Raw genomic sequence first — 11,743 nt, forward strand, 5'->3', positions numbered from 1 at the left:
TCTTATTTGCATTGTGGCTTCTTCTTTGGTTTGTGTCTTTTTCATTGGTTTGTTGCAAGGATTTCATGCACACTAACATACACATCAAAGAGACCACAACTAAATACACTTAAGGTTACGTTCTAGCAAACTTGGGGAATTCATTGATCGAAAACATTAAATGGATCTTAAGAATTCCAGGATTTCATGTGGAATTATATTCATAATTGATACTTATCAGTAGGTCGAGGAATGACGTATCTTGAAAGTTCTTCAAAAGTTGTACTTATACAAAGAAAAATGGAATAAAGCATATGAATAACATATCTAATTACCTTTCAAAGAGGAAGAATAAGAAAGATAAAGAATAAAAATCGTTGAACTTGATTACATTTTAATATGAAGAAGAAGAAAGACGAGTTTTGTAGAAGAAGAAGAAAGACGAGTTCGTTGGACGTGGAATAGAGAGATGTTAAGGTTTTGTGTTTTGAGAGAGACAACTATTCTTTGTTGAAGCATGATTACTTTGCTTATATATATGTAACACTTATCACCATGGTTGGTAACAAAAATCGTGATAAAATGTAAGTACTATTCAAAATGATTTCTGGTAATAACCATGGCGATATGTATTTTAATTTTAATATATTTGTAAGAGTATATGGACAAATCCTTTTTGTAACGAAAAAAAATTGTTGATGTTGGGATTCGAAGCATGTAACATTTCATCTATCACCATGGTAATATATAGAAGGGCGTTACTGGATTTTTTAAAAAATATTAGACATTTTTCATTATTTTTTTTTACCTTCATAATTTGTTGCAGATTGTAGAAAAATCTCTGTATTTTTTCGTTTAATTTAGAAATTTATTCATTTAAAATATTTTTATAAGACTGATACATAATTTTATTTTTTACCGTAACTCTTTTAAAAATTTAATATAAACTTATATCAATTTTAATTTTTTTTGTATTGGATAATTTTTATAATTTTTAATTGATTGGTTTTTACTCACAGAAAATTATATAGAAATTTTTTCACTTATTAGTGAATTTTTATATTAAGTGCTGAATAGATGTATTTTAAATATTTTTTAAAAAATTGATACTTACTTTTATTGCATCTTTTAAAAACTTGATACAAATCAAATTTTTTTAATTAATTTTTTTTACAAAAATTTTAAAAAAAGAAAAGAAAAGTTCTTTTTGTTTACATTATTAGAACATGTGTGAGTGCCAAATACAATTAGGAGGATTGAGAGATAGATTCTCTGTCAATTTTAAAGATATGTACTTTCAATTTAAATATATTCTTTTTTTAATTTAAGGTACTTTTTCCACTCTCCTTTTAAAACATCGGTTTTTTTTTTTTTGTTATTCGAATATGTACTTTCAGATAAAAAAATATATTCTTTTTGTCTTTATATATATATATATATATATATATATATATATATATATATATATATATATATATATATATATATATATATATATATATATATATATATATATATATATATATATAATAGTATTAGAATAAAGACAATTAAATTGTTAAATATAGACTATTTAAACATACATAACTATACTCTCAGCATTACAGCTAGCATAATAATTACATTCAATTGATTATTTAAATTGAATTATAAATATCATTAAAACATTGAATACAATTTCAATTAATCTCAAGTTCATTTCACTTATATTTACAACAATACACATACAAATACACTTCTCCAATTATTTACACAATAACAAGCATAAAAAATATAATAACTAAATATGATTTTTAGGCTTTCTAAATTTTTAATTTTTAATTTTTAATCCATCTAAAAAATTCTTTTGAATTGGGATACCAGTAATTTTTGTATTATCAAATTTGTTTCCCTTTTTATTTATTTATAAAAGTTCAATGTTTCAAGTAATGCTTTTGAATAATGTGATATTATTAAGAATTTAAAATAGAAATTAATTGAAATATATTGTCGGTCTAAAATTATTGTATACTTCATCCAATTAAAATTAATCATTTTATCATATAACATATGATTAAAAATTAAAAAAGAAAATTATAATTAAATCATTTTAATAATTTTTTTTCATGTTTATCTTTTCTTATATTTGAAAATGATTAATTCTAATTGTATAATAGTGTAAAGTAATTTTATATTGACGGAGTATTCCAATTACTCTCTTTAAAATATTATTAATTTAATAACTAAAAAATTAATCTTAATTTGAAATTATAAATAAATAATAAAAATTAAATAATTGTATCTTCAAGTAAATATATAGTAAGATTTATTAATGATATGCCATAAGAAAATTCATTTGAAACTTGCAAAGTGAAATTTTATATAAAGCAGAGATAATATTAATATTATAAAACTTAAAGGAATATAAGTTAGAATTTTTCTAAAAATAAGTTTAAAATAAAAATATATTCAAAAAATTTAAATATAAAATTTAAATGTATGTAAAGATACTTTTTCTATACAATTAATAATTATTGAAAGATAATAATAATTGAATTTGAGAAAATTTAATGTTGATTTAAGTGTTTTACTATGATTTGTTATCCAATCTAAATAAACATTTCAATGGTTCATAATTATTATGCTGCAAATCAAGTTGCAAAGAGGATAATAACTTTCGATAATCTGACCCCATTATAGAATGAGTGGCTATATTTCAACAAATTGTTATAGAAGATGTTAATCATATATATATATATATATATATATATATATATATATATATATATATATATATATATATATATATATATATATATATATATATATATATTTTGAGGGCCTAAGCCCAAGGAAAGAAAACTACAAAAAGATAGCCCTAGAATACCACATTCCCTATTGGTCTCTATTAATAAAAACACTAAGCCAAGTAGGCATCTCCAAGAACACCTTGATATCACCTCCAAGTAATTTCCCAAGCAAAGCCAATTGGTTAGCACACTCATTGACCTCCCTAAACACATGCAATATCTCCACTCTTTCCAGCTTTGCTATTTCCACATGAATATGCCAAACAAGTCTGCAGCTACTCCGTCTTCCATTGTTGCTACTCTTGCAAAGCTTAACCGCCTCCTTCGAGTCAGACTCAATCATCACCTTGCGATAACTCAGCTTCGTCGTCAACCTAAGACCTTCTAAAATCCCCCAAAGCTCTGCGATCAACGGACTGCTAGCACCAACCCCTTTCGCAAAACCGCCACACCACCCACCAGCTTCATCACGGATTAACCCACCACAACCCGAGCCACCATGTAACGTATGAGCTCCGTCAACATTAACTTTGACAAACTCATTCCTAGGAGCCTCCCATTTAATCCTTTTCTCCACTTTGTTTAGCTTCATGATGTTATTAGTGCACATTGCTTCTTTGTAATCTCTAATCTTATTGACAATAACATCCTGCATGAAAAACGGTCTCACAAAATGTTCATCATGAATCTGCCTATTCCTCCACTCCCAAATGGTATGACAAGCAGTTGCCCAAAAGTGACACCATCTATCCTCGACTTGCGAAACACAAACAAGGGTCTGATCCATATTGGCATTAATCCAATCCTGAAGCTCCCCATTAAAGAAACCTCGACGCAAACTGCCCGGGACAAGATGATTCCAAACCTCCTTCACTAGCTTGCAATCACGTAAAACATGAAGAGTATCTTCCTTGTAGCAGCCACATAACCTGCAGCCCGCACTTCCTAGCCCAAAGGAATTTATTTTCTCCCCAGTAAGTAATCTATCATGCATAATCAACCAAACAAAGCACTTCACCCTCTCAGGAGCTTTTATTCTCCAAATAATCCTCCAATCCTTGTTCTCACTCGCATCGTACTCCTCTTCTAAAAACTGATACATATGCTTCACAGTTAAAGGACCATCTTCCATTGATGCAACTTCAAAGAAATCTTCAAAATTATCAAGGACTGGGGGATGAATAGCCCTAATTTGCTGCTTGATATCATTTGGTAACCACTCCAAACTCTCCCAGTTCCAACAGCCATTAGTATCAACCAAGTCACGAACAGAAAAATTTGCCATATCAGTCGGGATACTTCCAACCTTATCAACAATACTCTCACCTCTATACACCCAGCTATCCTGCCACGCATGAGTATTCATACCATTACCAAGATTCCACCTCCCTAAACACAATAAATCTATAGATGTTTTAGCAATAGCCTTCCACAAATTAGAGTTCGTAGTTTTTGCATGGATCTCCTTAGTAGTATCTGAAGCTTTATACTTTCCCTTCAACACTCTACACCACAGCTCATCATCACCATTCAATAACTTCCCTCCCAACTTCATAATACAAGCTTGATTCATCTTGTCAAGGTTTCTTAGCCCTATACCTCCATTATCTTTACTTGTAGTAACCCTCTTCCAATTAACAGCATGATACTTTCTATTATTTTCCGTGTCCCCCCAAACAAAGTCCCGCTGCAACTTCTGAATCTCTTTCACGCTGGCTTTCGGAAGCATGTTTGTCATCATAGGGTAAATCAGTATAGTCTCCATAACGCTTTTAGAGAGCGTGAGCCTTCCAGCAAAAGATAGATGTCTAGCTTTCCAACTCGTAAGTCTCTTAGCAATTTGATCCAAAACGTAACCAAAATCTTCTCTTCTCAAAGCCTTCCCTCGTAAAGGGACGCCTAACTATTTACCAAGGCAGCTAGTTTCTTTAAAACCAGAATTCGCACATAACTTAAGACGCATACTTCTAGCCACATTCTTAGAAAACAAAATGCTAGACTTCTCATAACTAATCTCCTGTCCGAACATGCTACAAAACTTATCCAACGTGCGAGTAACACAGTTAAGCTGATCCTCATTAGCTTCTCCAAATATCAGCAGATCATCAGCAAACATTAAGTGTGTAATACCAACACCACGAGCACCAATGCGAAAGGGCCTCCACTTTTTGCTAGCAACCTCATGATCAATCAGATGGGATAGTTTATCCATACACAACACAAATAAATAAGGAGAAATAGGGTCTCCTTGGCGAATACCCCGTTGAGGACGAAAGAACTCATTCCTGTTCCCATTCCAGTTTACATTCGTCTCCAAGCTCGTGACACCATGCATAATGAGATCTATCATTTTCTTTGGCAACTTGATTTCCTCTAAAGTCCTCCAAATAAACTCCCAACTAAGTTTATCATAGGCTTTAGCTAAATCAATCTTTACTGCAAAGAAGCCCTTCTTCCCATTCTTTTGATTCATACTATGGATTACTTCACTAGCAATTATAATATTCTCATGAATTGCTCTGCCAGGGACAAACCCAGTCTGAAAAGGAGATACCAGCAATGGCAAAACTGGTTTCAACCTACTAACCAAAACTTTAGTTATAATTTTGTAAAGAGTATTACATAAAGAGATTGGTCGAAATTGAGCAATAGTTTGGGGCTGCTCAACTTTAGGGATGAGGCATATATTTGTCTTATTAACATCAGTAATGCTGCTTGGATTGTGCCAAGCATTAATCACAAAATTGCTGACTCCTACACCCACCACATTCCAATCTTTTTGATAGAAGCCAGCCGGAAATCCATCTGGACCCGGGGCTTTCCAAGGCTTCATTGAAAACAAGGCGTCACGAATTTCCTCCGTATCTATATTTTTCTCCAACTAAGCCAAAGCCTCCCTACTTAACTCAGGAAACCTCACGCTTGTTTGCTCCCAGGTGCACCACTGATTAGGGCTGCGAAAGAGATCTTGATAGAAATCATTCACATGCTTCCTCAACTCTTCAGTATATGATATCCACTCTCCATTTGTATCTTTTAACATATTAATCTTATTTTTCTTTCGCCTGGAAATAGTATTCATGTGGTATAACTTAGTATTCCTATCACCGTCAGCCATCCATCTAGATCTAGATCTCTGATACCACATAAGCTCCTCCTTATTCAAAATAGAGCTCAACTCCTTTTGTAGTTTCACTTCTAACCTCCTCATACCTCCTATATTGTCATGCATCTGCAATCTCCTTTGTATGCCTTCTAATCTCCGCATAATAGATTTTTTTTAATCTCTTAATTTTATCAAAAGATTCAAACTTCCATTTATCAATGCCTGCAACCACATTCTTCAAGTTCTCCACCACATCTGTCTCTTTTTTCCAAGTCTCCTTAAGCATGGTGCTGTAAGTATCATTAAGCAACCAAGCATTCTCAAACCTGAAAGGTTTGTCAAACCCTACACAACATTCCTCTCTAAAGCTTAGAAGAATAGGGTGATGGTCAGAAAATTCCATTCTCATCAAGACTTTAACATAAGCTTCATGAAACTTCAACCTCCAATCATCATTACTAAAGGCACGATCTAACTTTTCATAGATGCGTTGTCCTCCTCTAAAGATAGGTCCTCTCCAAGTGAAAACTGGACCTCTCGCCTCAACATCACTAATATTGCACATATCCATTCTATCCCGCAGCTTCTTGCATCTATTCAGAGAAGGGACCACCCCTCCTCTCTTATCACTAACATAAGCAATGTCATTGAAATCTCCAGCAAGCATCCAGGGATCACACATATGCTGAGAGATCTCCTTCAATTCCTCCCGCAACACTTTCTTGCTAGCTTCATAAGGTCTGGCATAAACCACAGTAAAGTACGACAACAACTCACCGTCTTCCTTTATCTTCATATGTATGAATTGCTCATGCTTCTTGCACACATGTACTTCAATCTCATTCGATTTCCATCCCATAACAATTCCTCCAGCAAAACCACTATTTGCACTGCTTTCAAATCTGTCATAGCCAAGCTTTTTAATAGTTTTACTTAGTAAGGAAGGATCACATCTAGTTTCAACCATAATAAACATAGCAGGTTTATATTTACTCACGTAAATATTACAGTATCGAAAAAGAGCTTTACTAGCCGCCCCTCAGCAATTCCACACCAAAATCTTGTTGTTTGTAATCATCATTAAAATAAAGATTAATATACGACCACAAAACCAATCACAACATTTCACACACAATCTCCTCTTCCTCATCATCCTCAATCCCATGACCACAACCTCTCTCATCAACATCTATTATAGGCTCCAGAATATAATTTTTATCTCCAAAGATGAATTTATTACTGTTCATTATATTTGGTGCTCTATCAGGTGGCTCCTCCACGTCAATTCCCTCGTTGCATGGTTCTGGCCCATGCAAGCTTTGACTCCGAATCATGCAAGCTTTATCTCCCCTTTTACAAACATCCTTGGTGGTCAAATTAAAAGTGTCATAAGTTGTTGCTTGAAGAGACTCTCTTATTTGAAATTTACCCAATAAGCATTCCACACCTGAAGTGCTAATCCCACCATTTTTGTCTTTGGATTTAATCCCACCACGTGTTGTTAAAGTGTTTGCTTTCTTTTTCTGATGTTCCAGTTGATGTCTCCTTCCCCCACTTCGCACAATAATTCTCGTGCTTTCCTGTCCCCCCACTATAGTATGTTCCCCACTCACACCCAACCACGTCATAGCATCCTTCTCATTATTCTCCTTTTTATTATTATTATTATTATTCCCAGCATCCTCTCCTTTATTACTGCCAGCTGTAGAGTCAATATCATTAAATGCAATATCATTAACTTCCATTTGCTTTTGATTGTCACTATTCAAAGCAATATTATCAGAATCTTCCATTATCTCCCCATCATTCCTTTTTTCATTATCAACTCCATTAATTCCATTAATATCATGATCCAAGTTTCCTAAAGTAGAAAACCGTGATCCACCAATAACGCTTTTGGAATTAACTTTCACCGGCGCCGTGTTTCGTCTCCCCTCCACAACCTTCTTTCCCTTCCGCTGCTTTTGCACTACTTTCCAAGGACCATTATCAATGGAGGAATCTTTAATCACACCACTCCCTTCCCCAACTTGCAATGTCTCCTTCCTGCCAACCCCCATACTTCTATCTTCATCTCCCTCTTTCCCATCTCTATTAAAAGGGCATCCTTCTTTATAATGGCCATATCTACCACACACAAGACAAAGTAAATGTAACCCTTCATACTCTATTTTGTAGCTACTACCATCGATTTGGAACATTCCCAGCAGAGGTTTGGCCAAGTTAACAGCAACACATATTCTCGCATATTTACCTCTTTCTTGTTTGTAGTAGTTCTATCGATCTTGATCGCCCTCCCTATGCGATTTCCAAACCTTGTCAAAGCTTTTGGACTATAATATTCAATCGACAAACCAGCGATCCGCACCCGCACAACAACATCATCTATTGTTTCACATTCAGGTTGGAAGTTTGGTTTCCAATCCTTCACCGTGAGATAATGGTCATAGATGAACCAAGGACCATTTGCCATAGCTGCCTTTTTGTCATCTTCATGAGAGAAGGCAACAAGGTAGTAGTCATTGCTCAAGTCTATGATACTGATAACTCCTTTCTTCACCCACATCTGATTAAGCCTATTTTCCAACGCCCTGTATCCTATCCTCCTTCCTAACAACTTCACAATCACTCCCCTCCGCCACGGTCTCTGCATCCGCTCCTCCTCTTCAGCAGAAAAGATGAACTTAGGGCACTCATAACCACCGATCAACTCCTCTTCTATAGTTATATCTCCATTTGAGTCTTCCATTACACCCTCCCCTCCTTCATCCAGAACCAGTTCCTCAGTGCCATCCATCCTTCCTTGCCTGGTAATGATATCACGAAATGAAATTGGCGCTCCTTTCTTACCCCCTTCCATTCTCTTGCCACTCTCCTCAATAATCTCCTTGACTTTTTTAGTGCTTCTCTCCTGCAAATCCTCCTCTGCCGGACTCTTCCCAATCTCCGCCGGAGTTCGCACAAACCCTAGCAGCGCCATAAGCCTTTCCCTCTTTGTTATAGTTTAGATAAACTACGATGTTAATCATATTTTAGTTATTACTTAGTTATAACTTTTAAAATACTTTTATTTTAAGTTTTATTTATAGGCAAATATTGCATTAATGGGAGTATAAGAAACATTCAACCCTATTATAACCCTATTATAAGACTATTTACAATGGAGGTGTTGAATTTTTTTTTCAATAGTTGAATTGGTACAATGGTGTGTTGAATCATATGTTGAAAGTGATGTGGATTATTTAGTGTTGAAAACATTCAACATGTTGAATGAGAAATTAGTGGGGGCCACATAATATTTTTGGCAAATTATTATTGGTTGTTGTGAGTGTCTATATTTTTATTTCATGATAATTATTTAATGTCATTTATTTTATAGTAAATAAATTTTTTATTTATTTTTATTATCACCAAAATTCATCATTTTTTTTGTCTATAAATAGAGACTTGGTTCATTTGATTTGGACACACCAAAAAATTCCACTTTTTTCATAATTTTTCATAATTTCAATTGATAATAATATTAATATATAATTAATAATATTAAAATTCATCATTTTTCATAATTTCAGTTGATAATAATATTAATATATAATTAATTTTAATATATAATCATAAAACAAAAATATAAAAGAAAATAAGAATATGAAATAAAAGTAGTGGGGTAAGGTATTGAATTTTATTAAACAAAACTATTGTAGTGAGTAAAAGTTGAATGTGTGTTGAATTATTAGGTGGAAGAGAGAGAAGATGATGTGGAGTATAAAAAGTGAAAAAGTAGGGTGTTGAATTTGGAAACCATTGTAAATAGTCTAAGAGAAAAGGTTTAATCACTCCAAACACATTAACAGATACAATCAATAAAGACACCCTTGAATTTAGCAACCGTCGATTTTCAAATAGGGGTGGAAATAGATTAGATTATGTTTTATAAAGTCTGAGTCTGACCTATAATAAACTTAAAAGTTTGAATCTGACATGTGGCTTATAATAGATTTTCTTTTTTGGTCTGGCTTGATTTTTTTAAAAGTCTGGTCTAACCTGAAAACATGTTTAAAAACTTATTTTTCATTATGGTTCTAAACTAGGGTTTAAACTAGGAAAGGGGAAGAACAATAAAAGGGACTTAAAATAAAAGATAAAATTAAACTTGATTTCATTTATTGATATCCCAAATGTGTCAAAGACACTACATTATATAACATCCCTAATGGATAACAAACTAAAAGCCCAAATATAATTAGAGCCCAATAATAATAACAATAATACTAATAATAATGCTAATAAATAATACTATAAATATTATTATAGCCCTCTATCATTGCCGTCGGGTTCACTTGAACCTTGTCCTCAAGGTTCTAAAATTACTCTCAGATTCTATCATGTAACTTATAACAATCTGCTAAAATATTTTTGAAGAACTCCATCTACTTGGTTTCTATATGCTCTTTCAGTAGGATGGTAGCTATCCCAAAACACATATTCAGAAGCATTTGAACAAGTAGTATCGAAAGGCTTGCATGACACTGCAACTTCTAGTTTCCATGTGCCATAACAACTTTGAACCCATATTTTTGACGGTGGAGAATGATATCAAGTAAAGGGGTGTAAACAACAATGTAAAATATAACTTTGCAGCAAAATGATGAAACAAAGCCTCATCAAAATTACCACCCAGGGACCTATTGTACGAATGTGCCAATACTTTCAGCTGCCCCTTTTTAAATCCAGCAATACAAACTTGCATGCTAGCATGCCCAACATCAACAAAAGCAACATTCAGCTGATCATTCTCAAGAAGATCGGTCTTGTAAATCCCATAAGCCAAAGCAGTTGCTATCCTTTCATGAATCAAGTGAAGCGGGTGCAAACCAGCAATAGTAGCTGCATCCAACACAACTCTCCTTTGAAGATTAGTAAAATAAATTGGAATCCCAATACAGCAATCAACAACAGCCGCATTCAAATTTTTCTGCGCAATCTCTTTAAGATTCCCCAACATCGTGGCAAAGACATGAGTAGCAGTAAACACTCTAGGCTCCCCAAGATACCGCGCGTGAATCAAAGGATACCCATCAGGTCCTTCCGTAACAACAAAAGGCAACGACTTCAAATCACTCTGCACTTACAGATCAGAAAATTTCTTACCAATCAACCTCTTCATCTGCGAGATAGAACTCTTCGGGTTCATCATAGTAGAAGCAGCCTCAGCCGTCCCAATAAACCTTTGTTTATCACCAAAACACACAATAGCAGGAGTCTCGCGCTTGGACTCATCATTAAGCACAACATCAATCCAATTGTAAAAGTTAATGAGTTCGTCAGTTTGCTTACCTGAGCTTGCATAAGCATCAAAGGCCTTCACGCAATCAGAGTACTCCATGTCAAAAAATTTGTCAAGCAACACAGCAAAAACCTCACATATATCCGCATACTATTGACAGATCTCCTTAACTAAAATTTTCTCTGACTTCAGATCCTTCAAAAGAGTAACAGTAACGATCCTTCTATCATCCTGCTCCGACGCATCAGCCATATCCCCATACGACCTCGTCTCCCTCATCCATTTCGACACCGCCAACACACAAGCATTCACATAGCCACGCGAGTAAGACATCAAGTTCAAAATCTCCCTCATATACTTCTCACTCGTCGGATCTTCGTCATGACTCGTCGCTGTCACAATGGTATTGTTTTGAATATTTTCCAATTCACGATCCTTAAGCTTCAATTCTTCCTCCTCTATTACAACACTGTTTTGAACACTTTTGAATCCGCTATCGTTACCAACCTCCACAATAGTATCAGTAACATGAAAGTTATTCCCATCAGATCTCGTACCGTTATGACTAAACTCTCATTTCCGTTC

General features: G+C 34.0%; 2 protein-coding genes across 2 annotated transcripts; both read right to left on the reverse strand.

Annotated features, from left to right (window-relative positions):
* Positions 1-5,992: 5,992 nt before the first annotated feature.
* On the reverse strand, positions 5,993-6,841 carry LOC131654847 (uncharacterized). Its single transcript, XM_058924779.1, has one exon. The coding sequence runs from the start codon at positions 6,839-6,841 to the stop codon at positions 5,993-5,995; it is 849 nt and encodes a 282-aa protein (XP_058780762.1).
* Positions 6,842-10,357: 3,516 nt separating this feature from the next.
* Positions 10,358-11,257, reverse strand: LOC131654858 (heat shock 70 kDa protein 15-like). The gene is made up of 2 exons (XM_058924787.1): positions 11,023-11,257; positions 10,358-10,956 (listed from the first exon to the last, which is right to left on the reverse strand). Exons 1-2 carry the CDS (start codon positions 11,255-11,257, stop codon positions 10,358-10,360), a joined length of 834 nt encoding a protein of 277 aa, XP_058780770.1.
* Between the last annotated feature and the right edge of the window lie 486 nt (positions 11,258-11,743).

This window comes from Vicia villosa, linkage group LG1, assembly GCF_029867415.1.
Source record: "Vicia villosa cultivar HV-30 ecotype Madison, WI linkage group LG1, Vvil1.0, whole genome shotgun sequence".
NCBI classification, from domain to species: Eukaryota; Viridiplantae; Streptophyta; class Magnoliopsida; order Fabales; family Fabaceae; genus Vicia; species Vicia villosa.